General features: G+C 44.1%; 4 protein-coding genes across 8 annotated transcripts in view; 3 read left to right on the top strand and 1 right to left on the bottom strand.

Annotated features, from left to right (window-relative positions):
* The first annotated feature begins 1069 nt into the window (after nt 1-1069).
* On the top strand, nt 1070-2363 carry LOC105182685 (cytochrome c oxidase assembly protein COX19). The gene is made up of 2 exons (XM_025304465.1): nt 1070-1580; nt 2256-2363. Exon 1 carries the CDS (start codon nt 1182-1184, stop codon nt 1437-1439), a length of 258 nt encoding a protein of 85 aa, XP_025160250.1. The 5' UTR covers nt 1070-1181; the 3' UTR covers nt 1440-1580; nt 2256-2363.
* Ppcdc (phosphopantothenoylcysteine decarboxylase) lies at nt 1398-4608 on the top strand. The gene is made up of 3 exons (XM_011140290.3): nt 1398-1580; nt 2256-2699; nt 3178-4608. The coding sequence occupies exons 1-3, from the start codon at nt 1533-1535 to the stop codon at nt 3346-3348; spliced, it is 663 nt and encodes a 220-aa protein (XP_011138592.1). The 5' UTR covers nt 1398-1532; the 3' UTR covers nt 3349-4608.
* A 400-nt stretch (nt 4609-5008) lies between these two features.
* The window catches only part of Mmp2 (Matrix metalloproteinase 2), a 146747-nt gene continuing 124912 nt past the window's right edge, over nt 5009-26843 (bottom strand). For both annotated transcript variants that reach the window (XM_025304474.1, XM_011140294.3), the window contains exons 7-11: nt 8528-8949; nt 7865-8163; nt 7649-7752; nt 7219-7453; nt 5009-6964 (exon numbers count right to left, since the gene is read on the bottom strand). In XM_025304474.1, the coding sequence (XP_025160259.1) occupies nt 6952-6964; nt 7219-7453; nt 7649-7752; nt 7865-8163; nt 8528-8949 (1073 nt within the window). In that variant the 3' untranslated portion in view covers nt 5009-6951. The remainder of the gene's footprint in view (nt 6965-7218; nt 7454-7648; nt 7753-7864; nt 8164-8527; nt 8950-26843) is intronic.
* On the top strand, nt 21576-23138 carry LOC105182672 (uncharacterized). Of its 4 annotated transcripts, none has more exons than XM_011140291.2 (3): nt 21576-21784; nt 22290-22541; nt 22756-23138. In XM_011140291.2, the coding sequence occupies exons 1-3, from the start codon at nt 21582-21584 to the stop codon at nt 23051-23053; spliced, it is 753 nt and encodes a 250-aa protein (XP_011138593.1). In that variant the 5' UTR covers nt 21576-21581; the 3' UTR covers nt 23054-23138. The 4 variants fall into 4 exon arrangements, with proteins under 4 accessions (XP_011138593.1, XP_011138595.1, XP_025160260.1 ...); XM_011140293.1 differs by having other exon boundaries at nt 21577-21800; XM_025304475.1 differs by lacking the exon at nt 21576-21784 and adding an exon at nt 21807-22123.

The following is a 26843-nucleotide window of genomic DNA, read 5'->3' as shown; positions in this document are numbered from 1 at the left end:
TCGTCGTCGTCATCGTCGTCCAGCTCTAGAAAGAAAAAGTAGCTTCGTTCATGATCAGTATGTTAACGCAAGAGCAGCGACGAGGTAAAACAGGAGTAGCGGCGGCTTGTCCTTCCTCTTCTTCTTCTTCTTCTTCTTCTTCTTCTTCTTCTTCTTGCACGTTGGCAACTGTCGTTGGATCATATATGGGCCGCGCTTGGCTTCGTTGCTTTTTCGAGACCATCTCGGCGCGTGCTCATTCGTTACATTTCTGTAATTAATAGTTCGGTTGTTGCGAACATCGCAAAATGGTATGGGGATTTTATATTTAGTTTAATCCATTCTATGTCTTCATGGATTCCTCGGAGCGAGGAATTTGTGAAACACTCTGTATATATGTTTCGGATCGCATAATTTTAGTATTATTTCAACTTCGAATTATTAACTTAAGGAATGCCAACGTGTGTACGATACTCAAAATAAAAATTATTCTAAATTTTCTCACGTCTTGCAATCCTAAGAGACATACGCACATACATATTCGGCCTGTTTTCTATATTAATAGTCTTTGATATCTTTTTCTTCCGATATCTTTTTTCCATTATTCCATATCTGTTACCATCCATGCTTATTTCGAGCTATGTTTCATATTTCGGCCACGATATTCCTAAGAGGGCGCTAGTGCACAACGAAATTTCTCTGGTACGCTAAATCCCGTAAGGCCAGCAGTCTTTATTAAAGTCAGCGGCACACGGTGCTTGTTTTCGTGCTGGATTGGTGCATTACCATTCATCTTCGGAAATGTACCAATCAGAACGCAGTATTTTCATCCAGCAAGCAATCCAGCATGAAAACAAGCACCGTGTGCCGCTGGCTTTATAGTATCTCTCGTCGATGGCTACAGCTTCGTGTTCCAGTCAGCTACTTCCAAGAGGGCGTTAGCGCTCAGCGAGATTTTCTGGCACTTAAAATCCCGTAAGGCTAACGGTCTTTATTAGTATCTCGTCGGTGGTATTGGTACGCGCGTACCAGCCAGATGCCACGGCCACCTCGAGTATCAAATATGGCGCCAATCGCGTACCACCGCTGTTGAGGGTAAGGAGGTTTAAGGATCGTCGATGAGTGTGTCAACTCGACTCGACTTTAATTTTGCGGCTGTAGAGCTCTCGCCCGCATGATCCGACCGACCTTCGCGGAGTGATATGTCCTCGTACACGTTCTCGCAGAAACTGTTCACGCCGACGCCACCTGAGCGCGGCAGCTTTCCGTTGGATCACGAAGGCATTTGCAAGGGCATTATGATCAAGTATATGCGCTGCTTATCGGAACACTACAACCGGAACGAATCGTGCCGCGACGTCGCCAGAGAATATCTCGGTTGCCGTATGGACCACAACTTAATGGCTCGCGAGGATTGGTCCAAACTTGGCTTCAACGTCGACCAGTCCAAGGAGATATAGATTTCGTCCTCGTCGTGGACCATCCCTACTGCCCTCGATTCTGCCTGCCTGGCGCATTCGATTGTCGTGTTGTTTTTGTCATTGTTGTTGTCGATGAAACTTTGCGGTAGTCTTCTAAAACGTGAGAGCGGACTTGTAAAAGTTAGTACAATTTGATGTAAATCGAATAACGACAACTTGTTATCAGAGTGCTTATTGTATCGGCGAATGTAGTGCTTCATCGCTGGAATCGATGTTTCTCAGGCGGACAGCGTCGCTCTTATCACCAGATAAGGCGTGATAAGAACTTTGCTTTGGCTTCTTCATGCGTAGCATTATCATGAGAATCCGTGATATTAGCGGGAAGAATAGCGAGAAATTCTAAATGATGCATCGATTCTGTGTGTGATTTACCATTAGAGAAGGAAGATCACGTTGAAGATCACGAATTCCAAGTTATCGTAATCGTAGGTCGATTTGAGCCTCTCTAATTATCGCGCGTTTCCACTTTTCGTTTTCAACAACGACTCCCTGATAAGATTCTCAAAAGATTGGAAACGTGTAAACACAAACGTTACAAACTGCTTTCTGAAAGCTCCTGATGCGCAGGAACTAGACAGACAAGCAGAATTGTACGAAACAGAGGAGCTCTTCAAATTTAGAGCATTCTGGTAGTTTCTGTCACTGTGTATCTCTGCGATTGAATCTTGTTGCAACCGGTGGCCTAAGATTATTGATAGCGTTAACAAATTCTAATATTTATCTTACGTCATAGCGGAAAGATTTCGCCAAAGTACGTGAATTATTATTATTATTATTATCATCTATAACAAATAGTTCAACAGAATCGAAAAGATGGCACATATTACCAAGAGGAAAGTATTGCTCGGTTGCACTGGTAGTGTAGCTACCATCAAGCTGCCAGAGCTGGTGCAGAAGTTGCTAGACAAGGATATGGAAGTACGGGTGGTTGTAACAGAGCGAGCAAAGCACTTTATAAAGGATGTGGACTTGCCGTCGGGTGTCCAAGTGCTATCTGACACAGTGGAATGGGCAGCTTGGCAGGGCCGAGGCGATCCGGTGATTCATATAGACCTGATGAAATGGGCAGACATCTTTGTGATAGCACCACTGGATGCCAACACCATGGCAAAGATAGCCAATGGCATATGTGACAACCTGCTCACCTGTGTGGCGCGTGCTTGGACCAATATGAAACCAGCAATCTTCTGCCCAGCCATGAACTTTAACATGTGGCAACATCCAACTACTGCGCCTCAGGTGAGATGGAAAAAGACTGTACAATAAAGAATTTTCTATATAAAATTAGGATTCTTTTCACATTCTAAATCAAATAATATCAAATAAATATCTATGGTCTGTCATGGTAAACCGAAAGAAGAGAAAAATATTTGAGTGAGAGAGAGAGAGAGAGAGAGAGAGAGAGAGAACATAAATCTAAATGTACTATTCCAAGATTGATAATATAAGATTTTATTTATATAATACACGACTGTAAGCTATTACCCATTTGTTCGAAACCTCTAATTTGTCTTTTTTTTTTTTTGGCAAAAAACGCTTTCCGCGTTGTCAGGAATTGTAACAAAATTTGGGGATTGTAAAGTTTGATAGCGCAGAAAACACTGGAAGAAATTTTGGCAGAAATTAGGTCATAGGGTTTGAAGCAAAATATCAAAAGTTTATTACATCTATTGTAGAACGACCTTGACAAGCAATAATTGATACCTTGATGTCGCAGGTGGAACTGCTCAGATCCTGGGGTTACAAAGAAGTGTCCTGCATAAAAAAACTACTTATGTGCGGCGACGAAGGAATGGGCGCGATGGCCGAGGTAGATACGATCGTCCAGACCACCGTACGTATGTTGGAACCTCGAGATCCGTATATGACTGTGTATTCAGTACCTTAAACAGCTGTCAACGATACCAACATCAATGAGGCCGTGCTGTCAAGCACGATCTTTATGAAAACGTCGTGCTTCGTTCAAGTACACACAGACTTCACTTGTTGGAGCCGTATACGAGATACCAAAGCGAAGGCAATAGTGAAGAGTATTTCGATTGAATTGTTGAGCATATCCTCAGTTACAAAGAATTTTCAACGTTACGCTAATAATAATAATAATAATGATAATATGTCTCGAAAGTAGTACCTACGTCAGTGCTTGGAATTATTTTCACTTTTCAGACGATTTTCGGGAATTTTCTCTCGCTTCCCCTTGTCTCTTACTGCACTATCGTACTATGGCCCGCTAGCGGCCATAGATCTAACAGTCGCGCTTCCCGCCTCAGGGCAGATTGTCATCGACATCATAATACATAATAAAAAACGCTTACCAATATCTGTGAAATTATCTGTAATTACAGTTATTGGTAAGCGCCTATGATGTCAACCTATGATGCGGACCTCAGGCGAGGAGCGCGACTGTCAGACCTATGGCCAGTGAGCGTGGAGCGTGCATATATATAACAATATGTGGTTATTCCACAAGATTGCAATAAGAAAATTCCCGGAAGAAAGAAAGAAACGTTAGAAAGAGAAAGATTCTCCGAAGGAGTTACAATTTACGATATCTCTATTTATTTGAGATAAATAAATGTGAAATACTCTTTGTTGGTGCCATTGAAGGAATCTGTAATTATTTATGAAATGTACCAATAACTGAGGAAAGCAGGAGGGAAAATGTTAATTCGATAAATTTCTTAAACGATAAATTTCTCCCAGATACTATAATGTTTCTCAAACAAATGCGTCGCTCCAAATTAAAGGATCTGTTGAATTATATTACGGCAAGTAAAATGATTGTATAATGATTATTATTAATTACTATTCTAACGGTGTTCTGCTTGGAAACGGTGAAGTCCGTGTACATGATACGAGTAACAGAGTTATATACGTTCGAAGATATGGTCCTCGTACGCTTTGCCTGAATCAATCATCACATACCGGAGGAACAAATGAGATAATCCAAATCATAAATTTTGCTTGTCTATCAATTGCGTCGAGATACATTGTAAAGGAATAATGTTGTAAAAAAGAAAAAAAGATTCTGTTAACATATCCTAAAGCTGATGCGCCTGAATGTACATGCTTTTGTTAAATATATGAATGATATATCACAGATGATGAAAAGAATATAAATTTATATGGAATATTCCTATAGAGAGAGAGAGAGAGAGAGAGAGAGAGAGAGAGAGAGAAATATCTTTCTTTCTCCTAGAGATACGTATAAACTTAATATCTTAATATGATGTACAAAATTCAACTACATGTTTCTTCAATTTTTATAACTGATAAAAGACATAATATACTTTTTTTTTATATTATACGCGATTACGTTTATTTGAATTTATTACTGTTATTGTGAATTTATAATTATATATCTGTATAAATTTTAATTCTTTGATTAAAAATTCTTAAAAATTGGATTATATTTATCACCTACACAATTATGTATATGTGTATTTACAAATTATGTAATATATATATATATATATATATATATATATATATATATATAATATGAAAATTATATAATGATTATTTTATCGTGTAATTAAGCGATGATATTCAGTAAAATCATTTTATTTCCGTATATACATATATAAAAAGCACGATCTTACGATATATTATATAATATGTATAGTATACGATCGGCACGTTAAACTAAATTTCCCTCAAGTTTGGAATAAATGAAGGACGAGCAGGTTCGAGGTGAACTCTGTATCTCTCGCGGCGATCTTCTCGATTGGACCGCGCGAGAGAAATATCGCCTATATGTACTTTCCCCGTAACAAAGATCCAACCAGAATAAAGAAAAAGAATTGTTAATTGATAACAGAAATATTATTTATATATAAATTTGCATGTCTTTGTTTATTTTAACAGATGCGACTCATTTAGCGACACGCGCGACTTTGATATAATCATTATATAATTATACATATAACACACATACACATGCACGCACACGCGCACGCGCGCGCGCACACACACACATACACACATACGGGATGTATATATGAAAATGCTTGGATAAACCTTGCAAGCGCCAAATCTGGATAATACGAGATCCTTCTTGTAAGAAAAAACTTAGTAATTAGTGATGATCGTTGCCGCATTTTTTTTTTTCTTTTCATTTTTAAAGAAGGAAAATTCCAATTCTCCAAGGAAAGTGATGCTTGCGCAGTTGGTCCATGCATTTTGAAAACACAACGCCGTATATAAATTTGTAAGATCGAATTTACCGCAATATTGCAGTATTTTCATATTTTACCTTTTTTGCGCTACACTCCTTGACATTACGCTAACTACGCTCGACCGCGCGCGGTATATAAATATCACAGTTTATAAAACTGGCGACACATTGCCCGTGCCCTTTTCTGCTAAATTAATGCGATATTAATTAATACAATATTTATAGTAAAATACATGCTCTTTATCGTGAATCTCAATTATCTCATCATCATTTAGAAAATGCATCGTTTAGAACATCGTTTACCTTTGAGTAATCCCGTAATATTATACGGCAGGACGATTAACGGAGCGATCGATTAATCGATTGTGCGGCATTGGTCCTTGGAAGGGATATAATAGCGGGGATCTCTATCTCAATCGTAAAATTGAACTAAAGTGTAAAAAGAACATCGAAAATGTTGGATGGATTCTTTCGGCAGTGATTGGTTCGTTAATTATTAGCATTGCAAGGATTCGTTCACTTCGGAGTATATAAATTATGTCTTAAGTTAATTACTTCTCGTACCGTATATAAATGCAGCCGTCTAAAAAGATAGTGTACAAAAATATGCCTCGACATATGCTCAACACGCAGCAGCGCGTCATATTTCCACGGCAAAAATGCCAGGGATGATTCAGACCCAGATCACACTCGGAGAAAAAGTTCAATTTTTTGCTGAGTTATTGCAGAATTCTCGCGAATTTTAAATACGCGTACATAATTTTAAGCTTATCATGAGAAATCTGCAAAAGTTCCGGCGCACACTCACATACATATCGATATAGTTTAATTTATGGAACAGCAGAGCATATTTTATTTTAAGTTCATTCAAGTTAGCTACGATTTTAGTTGCCGTATCGTTTCCCGATTCCTTCCGGTCTAGTTTCTATTTTATATCGTAAATTTTGAAATTATGTTAACGTCTTTCATTACATATGAAAAAATCTTCTCTCCTCAGAGGTGCACCGCGAGTGTCTTAGGTCGATATCATCCATAGGGTTCTATTCGAACCGTGTAATCGTGATGATTTCTTCGTGTGAAGAATTAGCGACAAGTTGACTATTTCGAGGATACGACTTTGTGCGTCGTATCGTTACACGAAGCGATCTCCCTCGAAATCTTGCTCAATCCGGATCAGCGGAAGAAGTCGCGTGCCTTCCTATGCCCGGGAAGTGTCCGTTTCGTCGACTCGTCGACGGTTCTCCGACACAAAAATCCGATTGGCTTGTTTGATGTTCGTATTCGCGCGCGCGCGCGCGCGAAAGGACACACGCGTTACAGCAACAATCTGAAAACACGTGAAAGATACCATGGCAGTGGCTGTTTCTTTAAATCTTTAAATGCTTAATTTACACATCTAAACTGCATGCATTGGATTTTACACGCAAGCTACATAAAATATTTTGTTTAAAATTCTTTGTTTTCAAAATTACATTTTTACGTGAAAATGTAAATGTAAAAATGTAATTTTAGGAACGAATATACTTTGAATTTTTCGTCACCAGAGTGCGTGATAAATTAGATATAATTGTTATTACTTACAAAGAATTAAAGAAACTCATAGCGACTATTGCGAGTATCGATGCGGTTGCACTCGCGGAGGAGGTTGTCATAATCCTCGACTTTCTGGGCAGATTTGTCTCGACGTCGTTGGTCTCTACTTCCGGCGGACAACCCATCCAAACTGGCCCTGAAAGCTTTTGCTTCTCGTGGGCTACTTTCATTCTGAGGTCATCAAACTCCCAGAAACCTTTGCCTTTGAAGAAGTATGTCTTATCTGTCGAGAAGTATAACTAAATTATTGGATGGCGGCAATGTGCAAAATTGCATATATAAGAATAAGAATAAGAGAATATAATATAAGAATAAGAGAATTTACACACACACACACACACACACACACACACACACATACACGTTTCATTAGAGAATTTTCAAAACAGTGATTTGACGATTGATATTCGAAACCTACGATCCTTCCACTGAAAAACGGCATCAATGTTGCTCCCAATGCCAGCAAACATGTTTATATCCCTGGGATAATCCAGCTCTATGTAATTGATAGATTCATCGAACCTGCGCGTTAAGTAAAAAGATATTGATTACCATTGTGCGTCATTACTGTCGATCAACTCATCGGCGACTGAATCATCGTACACAAATCATCAGCACAAATTATTCTAATTACCTCCAGTACTTGGAGCCACTGAAGAAGTAAGTCCTGTTGTTGTAACCCCACACCATGGCGCCATCGATCTTCTCCAAGGAGGCCGGTAGTCCCAGATACGTTAACGGCTTTGGATAACCCGCCTCCAGGATATTGGCGTTGAAGACGTAATACTCGCGACCGATGAAGAAGACTATCTTCTTGTCCAGTCGCTCGTAGACAGCGTCCACGTAGTCAATGTCTAACGGCAGGTTGAATAATCTGGTAATCTCCGCCGGGTATCCCTCGTAGATACCTTGCTCGCCTATTCTCCATAGATACTGCGTGGGAGTAAAGGAAGATTCCATTAGTGGAAGCCCCGTATGATTTCAAGCGACTTCAGCCCTAACTTTATCTATTTGTTATTATACGTATTCGTATCGAAACGCAGCGAGAATAACAAAGTAATTATTGAGAACCAATGAGAAGAAAGCTAATTCGATTTAATTGCATGCAACAATGTTATCCGACAAGCGGCCGTGTAATTGGCCAAGTTGTTGTCTACGATGTTTCGCGCCATCGTACGTTTTAGCAACATTGGTATTACCTCTATTATCATTAAAAGAAAATTCTGAAGATAATGTCAGGTTGTCGAGGTTACCGATCCAATATCTTTCTCTTTCAAGGATCAGACATTCCGCTTACCCGTCCCTTGAAGATAAAGATCTCCCTGCGGATGATGCTGATAGCGTCGTAGCTGGTGTCACATTTGTCGGGTACATCGTCCCGTTGCTGCGGAGTCCACCGCTGCCTGAACCTCGGCCTCATTGTCGTCGTCGTCGTAGTCGTCGTCGTTGTCGTCGTCGTCGTCGTCGTCATCGTCGTGTGGTGCCGATGAGGTTTGCGCGGCCGATAGTCCGGTTTTTGCGGATAACGACCCGGCGTCTGTCGAGGTCTGTCATCGTCTGGATAATGATTAGGCCTCGTGGGTCTGGTCCTCCAAGGTCTGTACGTCGTCGGGACGGACACGACCGTTCTTGTCGTCGTCGTCATCGGTGGTGGCGGTGGTCGCTCCGGAGGCGGCGGGCCACCTGGTATATTGCCCCAGAGTTTACCCTCGGGAGCACCTGAAAGAAGCGTGTAAGAGTGAATTTTAGTTCACTTTATCCATCTCACCTACTCAATTCAATCTACGTACACATTTACGTATCACATACACGAGCACGACGCACGCCGACGACGATGGCGCGTGCCCCGAGAAATCCGATCTTGTAAGAGAGATATTATCGCGACGAGCTTACGATGATTTCGTTTTCCAGACTGATGATAAATCGACGCGACACGAGTTGACGTTATAACTCATCAGAACGCGCGTGAATAGGCGCGTGTTTCAAACCGATTCATTCATTCGGCACAGAGAGGAAGAAGAGAGAGAGAGAGAGAGAGAGAGAGACGTGAGTAAGTGCACTCTGCGCGAGCGCGAGTACGCTAATACGGAGGAGAGATAAAAGGAAGAGAGAAAACGGATCCCGGTTCTTTGCAATCATCAACGTGATGAATACAGCTGTCGTCTTTCACGACGACCCGGTGAAAAGAAATCCTGGATCGGGGCGCGCACCATCAATATCGGATAATTTGTATCCGGATGCGCCGCGCCGGAGCGACATGCTTGCAACGAGAGAGAGAGAGAGAGAGAGAGAGGGGGAGAGAGAGAGAGAGAGAGAGAGAGACAGGCAAGCCAGCTATAAAGAAGAGAGGGGAAAAATCACTGAGATTCAACGTTTAAATGGTATATTCGCGTCTCGCGTTTTACATCATGCGGATGACAGCGTATTGTATTCGAGAAGACGGTTAAAGTACGCGATAAAACATGCGATATACTCATCTCTTTATCACGCCACAAAATTTATTTTCCACATCCACGGTCGAAATTCGAATGGCGCGGCGCGGCGCGTTCCAATTAATCAAAAAATACAAACTTCGTGTTAGTACTCCGCTTCGAGCGAGATATCTCTTTGTCCAATTTTTTCTTTTATTTCTACCTTGCATTCGCAATTTGCGCCAAGTATTAGTTACCGCGACTTTAATTAGCCTATCGCAACTGTTTGCCAATTTCGGGACGGGTGAGCTTTTTTTCCATTCAAGTCACGCTTGCACTTGCTTTCGACCGGCGAGCATCAGTAAAACGCGTTTCGCGATTCGCCGAGGGAGTATTGACTTTCCCGGATATATACGGACATTATTTCACTTTGCCGATCGGCAAGCGGTCGGGCTTTTAAATGCCTCTCTCCGCAGAAGTTGATTTTGCGCCACGCAGCTTCCGATCCACCTCGAAAATTGAATTGAATTTTTCGATATTACATACGTACGTATCGTACGTATCGTATGTATGTATATCTGTGCACGCCTGGTGTGTGTGTGTGTGTGTGTGTGCGCGCACGTACGCGCATGTGGCAATAGGCGTCTATATTTTTATTACTTCTGCCAGATCTCATTTGCTTTCGTTTGTCGCGTTAGATCGATGCGAAACGTCGAGTACTAATCTAAACGACGGCGAGCCGTTACTTGCCGCTGATAAGCACGCGCGCCAACACAGCAATGCGATGATTGATCCTGATCGCTCCTAATCGCTCCTAAGTGTATCTAAACGCGCACTCGTTAAAATTAGTAGATTATATACGCTACTGGTACAATGCACTTTCATCTCGTCAACGTGAACAAACTTTTGAAAAATATGAAGCAATCTGCATGATGTTGCCTCGTCGATGTTGCCGAGTGTTCTCTATTGGCGCGATTGCGTTTACGACACGTTTATGTAGGGATGCGTAAAAGTATAAGTTATTGCGAAAATGGAAGCGGTGATAAATTGATAAAGGTCGCTAGAAATGAAATCGTCAATGATGTAGAATGCAACTGAAGCGTCGCAACCTCACACAGGTATTTAAACAACAAAAGAGGAAGAGTTTGAAATTTACACACACGAACATAAATCACGCTCGATGCTGTATTATGTTCGTGTAAAAAATATCTCGCCGGTAGAAATGTTTTACGAAGTGAAATCGTCGTTGTGGGATAATAAATTTTCGAGAAGGTACGTGCACGCGTTATCAAGAGGGGTTCTTTTTCTCTCTTTTTCCTCAGTTTCTCATTTTCAATGGAGAGGGGGGCATTACGTCTAGGCAGTCAAATCGCTCGTTAATTCCGGCCGTGAGCGCGAAAATTGGATTGACGGGCTGAAATTACGGAGGAGAGTTCGCGCCAAATCGCGTATTCTTCCTCGGACATGCACATGCGACCGCGTTCAATTCCGTTCGCGTGCGTGCGTGTCGCACAACGGCGTGCCAAAATTTACGTTATCGAGCGAAATAACATTTGCATAATTCGTACCAAGAGATTGCGCGCGGTTGTTGAAACGGAACGATAAATAGAACGGTCGCTCATTGTCCACAGAGTACTAGATAATATAAATAAACAAATAAGTAAATAAGTAACGCACACAAGTGTATACATGCGTATGTATATACGTAGGACGCGCGCGCATATGCATTTTGAAAATTGTAAATTGTAATGCGAAAATATAGGCAAAGATAGGTGGACAGAAAATTCGTTTTCACGAGCCACGGGTGAACGCATAAAACATTGTCGCGGATGCGTAATTTCTCGGAAAAATAAACGTAAAGCAGACGGTTACGTTTACAGAGGAGGGGATTTAACGATCGCGGGAAAATACCCGGCCCGGGGAAGGGTAGAGAATAGTTTTCGCGATGGTTTTTGCGAGCGTTCGCGGTGTCCCATTTGCATAGAAATCCGGCTGCGCGGAAATCAGCGGCAGCTTATCGTGCACACAGCATGTGGACGCGATAGCCGGGTGTAACGGCGTCGATTCCGCAGTTGAGCGATAATTAATATTCGCCGGTGACTTGGCAATTAGTGCAATCTAGACAGACATACATACGTACAAAGAAAGTGAGAGAGAGAGAGAGAGAGAGAGCGTGTATGAGAGAGAATCTGGTTCTTCGAGCGTCGAATCTAATCTCGATATCCGACCGCCCGTCGATGCAATTACAATAACGACGCTCGATAATTGCCCCTCTGTTTTCGCACCTCCCAATACTCTCTAACGTTTCCTCGCTGTTCGCAGCGAGTAGCTCTCTATTCGCCGCGAGTGCGAATGCGAGCGTGTCATCTTTTTTTCCGATATATATGCTATATAATTTTCATTTGTAATAAAAACGTTGCCGGCGTCTCATGTAATTACCTCTCGCCTTGCGTAGTCGTAGGAAAAATTTCGTCACGTCAGACCGAAACAAGAGAAATGATAAAGTGATTTTCACGGAGATGTCGAATTTGAACTCGAGCGCAAGCTAAGCAAAGTTGTCGCACGACTAGAATCTCATTTCAATTCGAACGATCTGAAGTTCGCGAGTTGTTCCTTAGAGTTGTTTCTCGCGCAGCAAGCCACGCAAACGGGCTCAACTCTAAGGCGGGAGAGCCTTATTTTCTAATAGCAGCCGTTTCGATTAGAACGAATACAGGCGGCGCGCATTAGCGTTGCCGGTGGCTGCAACGAGGAATTACTTACGATCCGTGAAAATCGGACACAACACAACCGGGATCGCCGGCGAACGGACGAGTCCAATCTCCGACTAGGTGCCGATTACGGGGGATCAACGGAAGGAAACGGCGGCGATAACAGTTTTGAGCGGCGAGAAAAACAGAGCAGAGCACTGCGCGTCGTCCGTAAACGGGCCGTAAACGTATATATAAGGCACGGACGCTATTCGCGATATATTTATCGCGGAACAGAGAATGAGCGAGTACATCGTCAATTACTCCCTCGACTTCGGAATTTCCTTCCGGCGTGGCCGGGAACCCGAACGTCTTCGTCTGCCGCGTCGGAAATAACGGCGGAATTTATCACCGCGCGCCGAAGTGCTATTACGAGGAGATCGAGAAAATATCGCTCTCTCTTTACAAGCAGGTCGATGCAAAAGTACTTTGCAAAGGTGGCGTTTCTATCCGAGTCGGAAACATGGGAGCTGCGATTCCACTTTTGGGAATCTGAACGAACGGATGAATTCCGCGTGCCCTTTTCGCTCGGAAATGTAAAGAGATTTGTATCGTGGATACAGGGATGCTCTCTTGTATCTCTTTCTTTCGATAAAATACGCTGTATACTCCTGGACTCTTTTTCACGCGATTGTAAAACCACCAGAAGCGTATTTTGGCCCGAGGCTTCATTACACGTTGCCAAAGGAATGTTCGTGCATTTTATCTCTCGTGAGAAAAGTAGAATAATAGAGAAGAGGAGGATGAGGAAGAGGAGAGAGACATTTTTACCGCATTGATTCGGCGCCTAGAGTCTTCCGGAATGCTTTCGTGGAAAGTAGGATATTCAGAAAAATCCGCGGTACGCAATGCAGGTCAGCGGCTTTAAGAATTTGCTAGATTAAACCGCCCTCGAGAGACGTCGCCTGGTAGGATCTCGTCACGACCAGGCAAATTATGATTTCGAACCTTCAAATGTTTTTTATACTTATATAGAAAACCGGCAACGAGAGACAAAAACGTGGATAGTTGAAAGAAAGAGGGAACACTTTATAAAAGGAAAGGATGGACCGTGCCAAAATACAGTTGATAATCTATTTTCTCTAAATTTTATGCATTTTGAGTCGAAAACGAGAAAAGATTTGTATATGTTGCCAACTAATGCTTTATCGAAACATATAAGTTTATACTTTGTCAAGGAAATTTCCTCGTCAAGGTTCGTTAGTCTTGAATTATTTCAAATACTTTCTATTATATTTAGAAATTGCACGATAAAAGGTGCCGCAGGGATTCGTCGTCAGTATAATCTGACGAATACACAAGCAACGAAATCGACGTTGACTGCTGTTCGATTGAAAATCGGAACGTTGGAGTATACTAAACCAAAGAGAAGAGATGGAAATGGCTCGAGGCCCCGAGCCATGCGATCCAAAAGGATCACAAAACTTTCGTGTCAGAGTCAATCTCGGTATCGTAAAATCAAGAGAGAGATAGAGAGAGAGAGAGAGAGAGGGGGGGGAGGGAGAGAGAGAGAGAGAGAGAGAGAGAGAGAGAGAGAGAGAGAGAGAGAGAGAGAGAGAGAGAGAGAAGCGAAGAACAGGAGGGAAAGCGGCGAGTGATAGCAATTGTGGTTTGCAGGAGTTTGTTTGCGACGAGAAAACTGTTGTTCGCCGGGCCTGTAATTTATGGCACTTTGACGAAGCGGTGAAAATGTTTGCCCTCCAATTTTATCGATATTCCGCTCGTAAATCGATTCTGCGAATATAAGCTGCCGACGCCTCGGGAACACGCGTCGTGCGCATACAAGGTGATTTTTCTTCCGCGCGGAGAAGTTCTCTCTCAACGATGTTCTCTGCTATTTTCTCCGCTACTTCCATTATCCTGAATACGCGTGTGCCGAGACCCTCACCCTAAATTGAAATTAAATTACAACCCGCGAAATTAAAATTAAATACAAAATGAGTTGTGCAAAGTTAAATTGAAATGTTGTTAAATTCAACATTTGAGGCGAGGTCAAGCCCATCGCTCGCTGACGAGAGAGAGAGAGAGAGAGAGAGAGAGAGAGAGAGAGAGAGAGAGAGAGAGAGAGAGAGAGAGAGAGAGAGAGAATAAGGGCTCTTCGTATCCTAAAATCTACGGAATTGAAGAAAATAGCCGCACTCTCTCGTACACACTCTCTCTCTCTCTCTCTCTCTCTTTGTCCCATTTCTCGAATATCTACCGGCCAGCGAAATACGATAAAATGTCGTAATGACCAAAATCGAGGAACGACACGCGAAAGTGGCAGCGGGTGTTTCATACAGTTTCATACAGCTCCAGTGCGATGATCGTTTATTCCAGACACGAGAGAGCGAAAAGGTGGAACGCGGTCTCACGGGCGCAATCGCGATGGTTCAGCCGGTGGTTTATGGCCAGTCGTGGGTGCCAACGATGTACATCACGTTGATGAACTCGAAGGATCGCGAATCCGACCGTTCGTTTTCTGCTATTTGCAATACCGTGTGTCAAAATTGCCCCACCGCAAGTCTCTCATTAGCGCTGCAACGACTCACGACAAAATGAGCGAGTTAAAGGAGAAACGAGCTGAAGATGGCGAAGAGAGAAAAGAATGTACTCGCTTGGATTTATCTCTCGAACGCGACAAGAAGAAGAAATAACGTGTGCAACCACACTCCGACATCGAGTCGAGACATCTGTAAGGATACCAGGGGGGGGGGAGTTTGCACGCCAGGTACTTGCCTAATGTGCTTTGTCTCTTTGCCTGAGAACATTAATTCAGAACTTGAGACTCACGACAAGTGCAACGGATATTATAGAATAGCATGCGCGAAGCGCATCTAGTCGGGACGCTAGTTCAGTTTGACGCAAAATAATTTTGAAACGAGTCCTTTTTACATCTATATAGGGCAAACTACATCCGGCAGGATACATCCGTCTGCATTCGAAGGACAATAGCTTGTATTGCTATACATTATACCACGCGATTCTCCACTCAAGTTCGGTCAAGTTTGGAATTTCGGGCCCTTTCGGCGCGTATTTGTGGCGTGAAACAATTTCCTATACTGTGTCTTCTGTCATGCGAAGTGATTATATATATATATATATATATATATATATATTATATATATATATATTGCTATTGAGCAAAAAATGAAAAGTTATCTTTAGATATAAATTACTGTATGAATAATAAGATGAAAAATGATGTCTGCACTGTTGACTGTGCTCGATGCTCGACGCTCTCGTGCCGGAGAAATTAATCATAGGATCGATGTAGGAGCAAAATTTCGACACGAATCAAGATTCCAATCGTAAATGTAGAATGTACAAAAGAGAACGCGCATAAAATATAATCTCGCACATACAGCTACGCTCCCCTTGGCGCAATGTTCTCTGCACGACCACAGAGGAGAAACTTGAGCTCTCGCAAGCCTCTCCGAGTGTTTAACTCTCGCTCCTGCCTTTAGATATTCCCCCTTCTCGCGTTTGTTCCTTCTCTCATCGAGAGTTTACGTGCCTTTTTTTACTAGTTGAAGTATCCCTCGCAGCTGTTTCGTCGCCGCGCGACGATATTTCGTTCGTCCGTTATAAATTGGATCTGTTTGTTAAGCCCGTTTCTCAGGCCATGCGGGATTGTTGTGACACCAAATAGGTTCGTGTTTTCCGGTCGGAAGGGAAACTCGACAAATAAGCGGTAGAGGTGCAGCGCATTGTCGCATGGGTCGCTACGTTTTCCGACGCCGAAAGAAAATCACGCGTGAATTTACTTGTGAATTTACATATAGAGGGCGGGAAAATTTCTCCAAGGAGGAAATTTACAAATATATCAAAACTTCACTCGAATATACGCGCAAAATTCAGCTGAGCCTTCCTCCCTCTCCTTCCATCTTTCCACGAGGAGTGTCTTTAAAAGATAAAGATTTTTTTAACGACTCATAAAACTCGAGATTTTCTCGTTTCCTGTTACTTTTATCGTACACGTAAACCTATGCCCTATGCGAGTCTCTCTGTTGTTTTTGTTGCCGTTGTCGTGTCGTTGCCACTGGAACGGCAAAATTACGCCGCGTTCAACAACAATTGGTCGGTCGCTCAAGTTTTCCACTTTCGGAGGACGCCATCACCTCGCGGCCGTCGCGACCGATATCTATATAGAGGTATCAAGGAAGTTTGCAGATTTCTGAGCAACTTCCTTCCGTTACGTTGGAACTCGTTTTCCGTGCGTCTTTTTCCTTCTCGTCCTTCTCTCTCCCTCTCTCTCTCTCTCTCTTTCTCTCTCTCTCTCTTTCTCTTTCTCTTTCGGAGCTCGAGATAGAAATGGAAAGAGGGAGAGGGAGAGGGAGGGAGGGAGAGAGAGAGAGAGAGAGAGAGAGAGAAACCGGAATTAAGAAGTCCTCCAGGGGGAGTTGCAGAAGTTCGCTACGAATATAAATTACCATAGTCGGCCGCAACCGCAAAGAGAAGCAAGATGGTGGAGAGATCGAAACGTTTGAAAGAGTCGGGGTTCACGAAAATGTATCGTCAGATAAGCATAATTAGACGATCGGAAAAGAAACTGTTATTCAGTCCGGTGCTGGCTGCAAGCTCGTTATTTATCAGCGCGAGCTTTTATTACCGTCTGCACTTATAGGATTAAATCACGAGCGATGTTTCAACGGAACGTTGCTTTCCTTTCTCACTCTCCCTCTCTCTTTCTCTCTCTCTCTTTTATTAGTGTTAAAAATACTGCGTAGCATCGTGATGAAGTCATACTTATTTATTATTACTGCACAACGCAGGAAAGATTAAATATCGCAGTGTGCAAAATTTCCGCAATTCGTCATCGTTTCTCTGTATCTCTCTCTCTCTCTCTCTCTCTCTCTCTCTCTCTCTCTCTCTCTCTCTCTCTCTCTCTCTGCCTCTCTTCTCTTTCTCTCTTTATAGCAAACATCCTCTCGATGAATAGCGACGAGAATACGGGTTGCATAAAATACGCAACGAGAGAGACTCACTCGGACAGTAACGACGCACCACCGGTGCGGCATGGCATAGTGCGGCGAGGGCGAGGGGATGATAATTGAGAGATCCAAATGATACTTTGATGACTGTCCATCCCTCTCCTGTGTTTCCGCGAAAGCGTGCTTTTTTATCAGTACCGCTTCTTCGGTCCGCACCCCCGCGGAAACGTATTTGTCTCCTCCCTCTCCTGTTGTCCGGGATTGCTTCGGCGATAGTAATAAAGCGGCGCAAAAGAAGAATAAAATAGACCGGAGTTTATTGCGCGTTCTGGCCAACAACCTCCTCGCGGGAAAAACGTGTAAAAACAAAAAGATACAGTCAAGTAGGGAGGTTAATAAGAGAGAGAGAGAGAGAGAGAGAGAGAGAGAGAGAGGTTTGAAAACTGCACAGCACATCACCGCAAGAGCAGAGATAGACGCCCGTTTATTAATGTAAAAAAGTATATAACTGTCTGCAGGAAATAATATAATTTCTACAGGCTCTCTCTCTCTCTCTCTCTCTCTCTCTCTGTCCTCTTTCTCCCCTCCTTCTTTGCAGTTACGGCCAATGGAATGGTATTTCTGTTCTTTGCGCGGAAGCGGATCCGAAAAGAAAGGCGGAAAGGACGCTTTTCGGGAAACAAACGGCTCGCGTTTCCGCGTAATCCGATGAGAAAGAACGAAATCTCTTGGGAGAAAGTGAGGCCGGGAGTAAGAGGACCGTTTACTTTCATCCCCGAAGGCGACGCGCGGCGGGACAAAACGGGTGGTGTGCCGGAATATCCGTCGTTCGCTGGTTCCGCTTGCGGGGGGTTGAAATAAAACGATGCTCTCCGGCGGTGGAGCGCGTAAACCGGCAGCGAAAAGAATTCGGGCGAGAGTTTCATTAAATCGCGGCACGAGTAGCAACCGAACAGGGGATGCATAACAAGACAACGAACAATACAAATAGTGAAGGGAACTTACGCCGGCAGCGGGAACGCGGCGACAAGAGACCAAGGAAAGAGCCGCGTCCATGCCGCGTCACGGCGCTGTCTCTGAAGGAAACATTGCGAGACACAACCCTTTGAGCCGCGCGACACGTCGATGTGCGATGCGCAACGCGCTTTGCCGTCGCGGTCGTCGGGTCTTTTTCTCTTGATGCTCTCGCTCGCGAGACTATATTTTCACGTAGTCATCTCGCGGTTCGTTTTACATTTCACTTGTCTCAGCGAGTTGTAACGCGCTCTTCGCGTTCGTACCGTTCAATAGCTCGCAATACTTTCACTTTCAAGCCAAACGACATTTTATACACGTATTGTTCGCATTATACGAGTATTAATTAATATCTTACGAGCGATATATCAGTATCAACGCGCAATTAATCTATCCTATTTTTCTCGTTCGACCTATCGTCGACTACTATCGTCGATTAAATCCGAGCTCCATTCGGTTTCGAATATATAATATTATAACCGCGTTACATTCTCATACTCGCTTGATACATATAATCTCTCTCTCTCTCTCTCTCTCTCTCTCTCTCTCACTCACTCACTCACTTGGTCGTGAGAGCTTTTCAACTGTCGCCCACAATATCGCGATTTTAAGCTTGTCAGACGCACGGCACCTTCGGCTTTTACATGCGTCCTATTTTGTCTCGCTGTGATCCACGTGAGCAAAATTATCGGAAATTCACGAAGACGCGCCGCCGCCGCCGCCGCCGCCGCGTGCGATCTTAGCGGTGCGGCCGTCGTGCAAAGAACTAAACAGCTGATCGCGGCCGAGCGCAGCACGTTCGCGCGTGGGGTAGGTCATGTTCCTACGCTACTGCGCTAGTAACCGCGCTTTATCCCGCACGCATCAACACATATCACGCGTCTCTCATTATTCACGAATGAGTGCGCGCGCGCATGTGATTTTTCGCGAGTTGCAACTCGATGGGGAATTGACGCAACAATGTACGACAAAGACGGACCTATTAGGCTCTATCGATTGCGCGTCTATTTATGCACCTCGTAGCTAAGATTATCAGAATACGCGTACAAGTGTTTCGAGATTAACCTGTATGAAAGATAAATATAATCCCATTTAATAAAAGGAGAGAAAATATTCTATTGATATATTTGACACAATTAACCTGACATAATTAAATAAAACAAAAAAAATTATATATATATATATGATACATGAATGAAATATATAATTGGTCTGGTATATATAGTTAAATATATCAATCAAAATCCGTAGAGTCAGCGGAATTGCATGCTGCGAAACTTTCATGCAATTCTTTCATGCTTTCAGCATGCTTTCGAAGCAATTTCAAGCGAAATATTGTACAATTGGTACGCAGGTTAAAACTCTCGATTCGAAGACTCGCCTCGACAGGACCACGGAAAGGGGTTTGCGGTCGTTGAAGTAAAGTACGGCGCGGCGACTCGAAATAGTTTAGTGAAGCTTCATGACTGCAGTTGGCGAAAGCGACCCGATCGATACCCGATCGAGTAACGCGATGGTAACGGTGGGGCCAATTCGAGCGAGAAGTCACCTAAACTCGTCGCAGAACAACGTCACAGGACAACGTCGACCGCCAATTCGATGGGCAGCTCGAGTTGTGCTCCGTGGGACACGGCGTACGACGCGTCGCACTTTCACCGACGTAATTGTCGCTTACGGGTCGCTTGCGGTTGCGCTCTTGTTATTTCGCTTTATCGGTACTTCGGGATCCCTGTGCACGTCCGTCCCGTGATTCTCCCTCGATGACGAACGCGTCTTTGAATCGTCGGCGCGCGTCTCAATCGATCACTTAATCGCTATCCCCTACAGCGCATGCTGTAATTTTCTTCTCGATACTTGGTTTTCTCTTTCTCCTCACATATGCCATTCTCATTCGCGACGAATATCTTCCGGGTCCGCAACTATCATAAATGTTTCACGTGTATCGCACTACACTTGCGCTCGCGCGGTTTTATTATTCCGGAAAGTTACGTGCCCGCGTTTTTATTTCCGTGCGGAACTATCGTTCTTCACTAGCGCGAAAATGCGATGCCCGCGGGGAGCACCGTTTTGTTATTTCGCGTGCGTATCCGAGAAACAGAGAGAGAGAGAGAGAGAGAGAGAGAGAGAGAGAGAGAGAGAGATTGCCAAGAGAGAAATTTAGATATGTTTATGGACGGGTGGTATAGGTGGTATGCAGGGTGCTAAATTTCAAACGTAACAGGTAAAAGATCTCGAAATCTACAAAAGATATTAAGAGAAGCTAAAACACACGTTCCATGATTTCGAAGGGGAAAGAGAATGGCATTATTAGTTTTTTATTTGAACGGCATTTTCAAGGTCAGTTGAAGGTCTTAACTTAATTTTTTAAAATAGAAAGCCCAATTTTTTATTATATCTTCTTTTTCTACCAATTAATTTTAATAACTTTTGTCTGAAACATTTTTTTATTTGCCTAATATTTTTTGAAATATTTAAGGAAAACTTGGTAACTTTTTCAACATTTAACTTACGATATCTCGCTAATTATTCGTCGAAAGAAAAAATAGTATTAGACCTTTTTACTTTATTTACTATCAAGAATATATTACTATAATAGCGCCCTAACTTTTGTTAACATATCGACCTTTGGAAATTTCAATATTATTAAATTAACAAAAGTTAGGGTGCTATTATAGTAATATATTCTTGATAGTAAATAAAGTAGAAAAGTCTAATGCTATTTTTTCTTTCGATGAATACTTGGCGAGATATCGTAAGTTAAATGTTGAAAAAGTTACCAAGTTTTCCTTAAATATTTCAAAAAATATTAGGCAAATAAAAAAATGTTTCAGACAAAAATTGTTAAATTTAATTGGTAGAAAAAGAAGATATGATAAAAAAGTCAAGTTGACCTTCAACTGACCTTGAAAATGCCCTCCAAATAGAAAACTGATAATGCCATTCTCTTTCCCCTTCGAAATCATGGAACACGTGTTTTAGCTTCTTTTAATATCTTTTATAGTTCTCGAGATTTTTTACCTGTTACGTTTGAAATTTAGCAGCCTGTATATACAAAATGAATCCACATGAATGCGACTCGTAAACGGAGAGTAAACGGAGAAAGTTGAGAGAATCGAGCGAGACTCGCGCGCGCACGATTACGCGTGGCCGAGGAACGCTCCTATACTTCAGTCATAATATCGCGCCAATTCCCACCACCTCGGCGCTCCCGCGTATCGTATAGCGGTAGCGGTAACGACCAATAGCGTCGGAGGAAACCGAGGATGACGGTCACTTCGACGAGACCGTCGCGTCGCTTTCGTTCGGCGGCTCTTCGTTCAGTGTGCGTTCGCTCGCGTCGTACAACGGCATTTGCGACGGGTGGTAACGTCATAAGTTGCAAATCTCGCGAGATGGCGACGGAAGGTTGCGTTCTGTGCGAGCAAGGGCGCAATTGCGGAGGCGAGCAGGGGATATCGTTGCACGTGTAATAAGATCCGTTTGTATGTGTGCGGTGGGTGGTGTGTGTCGGGGCACGCGCGTTGCGTGACACGCATACACACACACACACACACACCGAGCGCTTTTTAATCCGAAGGAATGAACGAGCGGTAGCGTCGCGACAATTTTGTGCACGAGAGATGCTTGCGTTTCATTCGATCGTCACGATTCTATCGTGACGTTTCGTAGGGATTTAAAGGAACAAAGTTAAGCGTCAGCGAGTATCAGCTGACTGGAGTGGGGAATCGTGTCAGAGATGGCGCGTTTGAGGATTGTGTGCACCGTGTTTCACAGGACCGTGACTACCGACCCCATTTGGGACTCCGTGCGAGCTAAGAATTGAACATTCTCCTTTCTTTATAGCGCTGTGATTAATAATCGATAATCAGGCAATCAAGATCGCTTGGTCGTCTTGTTGATCAAAATTAATCACTTGATTAAAGTTTCTTCTTTTTTTTATTATCATCCTTTCGTGTCGCACGTTTGTTCAGATTTCCCGAGGACGAAGTACGAAGGAAAAAGTGGCTGGATGCGATCGGAAGGACAGACATGGAAATACCCGCTCAATCGTGTCTGTGTTCGCGACATTTCCCTCAGGATTGCTACGCGAACGCGATCCTGAAGGACGACGCACTTCCAAGCTTAGAGCTAGGCCTGACTGATCCGACGTCGAACGCGGAAGTCGACGGGAAGCCGGGAACGCAATTATCCCCCCCACAGATCGCGAGACCGATCATTCGAAGGTAAGGATCGACGACACTCGAGAAATAGCGAGCGCGACCAACGGCGTCACCAACGGCGTGTCTGGCCGGCTTGAGAGGCTTGAATGAGAAATCCGCGCGTAATTAAGTATAAGTAGAAAAGCAATCCAAAAGCGATGTCTCTTGAAATTATGTGTCTTTCGAGTTTCAAATTACCCAAGTTTTGCATTCATCGCACGCACATTCTTTCGTAAAGACCGCGGACTCGCATGCTGTCGGACGAGGAGATACAGAAGATGCAACCGATCAAGTACGTGCGCTACCTAAAGAGCGTCAACTGGGATGAGATCTCGAAATTGCCGACGGAGGCGAAGATCGTCTGGGAAGTGGCGATGGAGGAGCTGAAGGAGGGCAACGATAAGATAAAGCATTTGCAGGCGCACGTTCGCCACCTGAAGACAACCGTTCGCAAGCTGGAGGCTGTACTGAAAACACGTACGAAGAGGGCGGCCGTTGCCGCAATTGCAGCGCGTCATCGCAAATCTCTCGGTTAGCCACACAGAGGAGATTGCGATTAACTAAGCCAATTGACGTAACTCGACTTGCAATCTGCCGTTAAAAAAAAAAAAAACGCACACCTATACACGGAGTGGAGCGCAACGATTGTACTACGATCACGACAATCTGTAAATAGTTAGAATTTCACTCCGATGTAAAATGTTACAGAAAAAGGTTGAAATAAAAATTTTCACACGACGGTACTTACGACATTTGTCTGCAATTTGCAAAATCAACTTCCCGTTGGGTCGCTGTTCACATTCCGCAATTTACGAGAGAGCATCGTCAAGCGTTACAGCGCATTAATCGTTTAAATACCGCGAATGACGTTCTTCATTACGCGTCTAATTCTCGGGCTTACTTTCGAAACGGTCGATTCATGCGCAGCCATGACAGCGGGGCGAAACATTCAACAACGTCGCGAGAGGGTGAAGCACCGCAATTATGCCGCGAATAAGATTCGCGCCCCTCCCCCCTCTCTCTCTCTCTCTGTGTGTGTGTGTGTGTGTGTCTATCTCTCTATTATGGCGAACGAGGCTGTGAGAGGCGGGCTCGCCCGCTCTCAGGCTGTTTGCGCTCGACAATGCGACCGCGACCAGGGACACGCTCTCTCGCGTTGCCTCAGAACAAATGCATTCGTCGATGGCATTCCGCGGATCCTTTCAGCGAAGACACAAATGCGACGAGCTCACGCGCGCTCTTCTACCGCGTGACAGCACGGCGCGTAGTATGTTTACCTAACCGACAACCAGAGCGAAATACGGGACGAGCAGGGTAACTAGAAATAGAGGAGGCCACCGGACACGAAGCGAGGGCATGAAAGCGACGATGGGGGACTATCTTTTGTCCGTGAGACTACCGTGCGGTGCCACATTATTTCGACCGCATATATAGATATGTAGACGATATTGGAATAACGAAAGGAAAGATCGATCTCGGACCGTTAACGAAGTATTTCTTCTTGTTACATCCTCGAGAAATTGGCCTCTTTCGTGCCGTACGTGTACTGCAGAAAGCCACAGATTATTAAGTGAATACAAAATATGCTTCCGCATTCGCGATGTTATATATCCGACAAACGTTTTTCCGCGAATACGTTAAATAAAACTCGCATTTCTTCTCGCATGGCTCCTCCTCTCCTTCTCTCTTGTCCTTGTTGAAATTTCCCGGACGCAGCGCCGCATGAAACGAGCGCCGGAAGATTAAGGCGGAAAGGATGATAACGCTGATAGACAGATGGAAAACGAACATAACAGCGGCGGCCGGGGAAGAGAGTGAGAGATGGGGAGGGGAGGGGAGGGAGAGAGAAGGCAGAAGCGAGGCGCAGGGAACGCGCAAGAGGACGCGCAATGCATTCGCGATCCCCCAGGAGAACCAGCAAAGCTCTGCTGCAGTGTACTAAATCACCCCCCCCCCCCCCTCGGGATGGCGCGGAAGGTGAGGGTGAGAAAGGAAAGCGAGAGGGAGAAAGGTGAGGGGAGTGGAGAAACACCCGCGCGAGAGAGCCCGGTCATTCTTTATATTTTATTCACGTTTCATTTCACCCAGCCGTACGTGTACCGAAAAGAGACGACGGCTCGCCGACGAGAACGCTCGCGCGCGCGCGTGGAGAACGGGCTAACGTGCGTTCTCTCGCATGCAGCCTTTGTTGGTGCAACGATGTGTACAGTGACAAGCAACGCGACAACGAGACCAACCGATGATACGGGAGTGTCGCGTGTCGATCAAATCAGTTGATGTATGCACGGTAATTTCAGCAAATTCTCTTTTCTCTTTTCAGACGGCGGATCAGTCGTCGAGAGCCATTTACGTGATATGACGTATGATATGTAAGTAGTGAGAAGAGAAGCGATATTATATATTATAAGAGCGATAAGAGTAATCCTACGAAAGAAAGATCCTGCAATCTATTTTCGCATGACAATGTATATAATTAATTAACACACACATGTACATGTATGTGTGTATTTTTCAGATAATGTTGCGTCACCAAACCCGGTCACGTAGTGGAGGCGCGGCGGAAAGTTCCGGAAGGAAATGCAAGCGGGTCAAAAGTTTCTCCCTATTCTCAAACATTGCGTCGAGCCGTCGTGCCGGTAACTCGCACGACGTCACTCGCCTTTGCGCACTCGACAGTTTTATTCGAACGGCATGATGCGTTATTTTTATAGTTTTTACGGTCTTATTACTCGGTAACGTGGCTCGCGAGAGAGGCTAGGTTCGATATATACCCACACATCTACACACAGAGAGGATCAGAGGAATATTTTACGACGCTACTCCGCTCCCGCTATATCCGTCCAACTTTTATACATATCGCGCGACTCGATTATACGAGATAGCAGAAATTTTCTGTGACTCTGGATTCGTGATTACGAGAGCTGAGACTGAACGAATCTTCAGAGAGAGAGAGAGAGAGAGAGAGAGAGAGAGAGACTTATCTCGGCTATAGGCCCGGTAAGTACGTAACGTCAAGGAGACCCGCATGCGATTGCCTTCAAATGTCCTCCTTCAAATTTCCTCTTCACGCCCTTATGTTTACGCGCGTCTCTTTGAAGATCACAAATTTCCAGGTGTCTCCAGGTGCGCGCGAAGCTCAAGGCGAAACGCCGCAACTGTTCACGATGAAGTACTTGGCGAGACGGCTCGCCGTTCGCCGTGCGGCTGACTATCGAACGAGTTTGCTCTGCTAAACCCTGCCAGCTTTGCCCTGTCGCTGGACTACAAAGTGCCCCATCTACTTGCAAAGTTGCGGGATATATTCTCGCCCAAAACTCGAATTCCCGACGCTGACGCAGCATCGGTGCGTCCGGGGCGGCATTTGTAATCCCATCCATGCGCGACCTGTATTCTCCTCCTTTCTGAATTTTTCGCGTTTGAAGGAGAAAACCTTCGACGCCTCTCTCTCTCTCTCTCTCTCTCTTTCTTCAATTCTCGGCCACAAAATTGGAATTTGGAATTCACAGATATTTGAAAACGACGCAGCATACGCACATTGATCAATTGACCGATCTGTTTTCAACGAAGAGGGAGATCGACGAGACCCCGGACTAGTCCAATTTGTGGATACCGGTGGCGTTTCCAAATTTCAAGAGACCATTTATTCCAACGACTGAGAGAGCCGAGCAGATTTGCTTACCGATATACCTTGTGCGACAAAGCTGCTCGCAAAATTTGCGCGCGCATCGAACAGGCCGAAAATTTGGCCGGACGAATATAATTAAACTATTTCCCGCGATCAAAGCAACTTTCGACATGTTCAAGTTGCAATTCTACACTTGATCGCGAAATGAAGTGACACGGTGAGAAATTTGTCAGTACCGCGCGCGCCGTACCGTCGTCTAATAATTTCGTTTCGATATATATATATATATATATATATATACACGACTGTGTCGGAAATGTCGCCAACTATATTGGCTATAGTTGGCTAAGTTATACACTTGTTCCAACCGCTGCATTTAATGCCGCGTCGTCGCTAGCGCGGCATGTACATGTATATACTTTGTTCGCATTAATAATACTGCGAATTTGTTCGAATAAACGATACGATATGATAAAGTAGGTGCAAAAATGATAACGATACGCGCGAATGCGACTCGCGAAAAATTCAACTCGTCGATTTCAAACGAGATTGGTTTCGAACGTTCTCCGGAACTTTTTCTCTCCCCCTGTTTTTCTCTTCCATCGAAAGAAAGAAATCCGCGGTATCCGCTGCACCGCGCAGCGGTTATATTATCAGCGATCCGCCGCCGCGAATCGCCGCGAATGTGTACGTGTTTATCG

The sequence above is a fragment of the Harpegnathos saltator genome, unplaced genomic scaffold, assembly GCF_003227715.2.
Source record: "Harpegnathos saltator strain DR-91 unplaced genomic scaffold, Hsal_v8.6 scaffold61, whole genome shotgun sequence".
Taxonomy (NCBI): domain Eukaryota; kingdom Metazoa; phylum Arthropoda; class Insecta; order Hymenoptera; family Formicidae; genus Harpegnathos; species Harpegnathos saltator.
The sequence above is the reverse complement of the archived record's forward strand: the minus strand, read 5'-3'. Positions and strand labels throughout refer to the sequence as shown.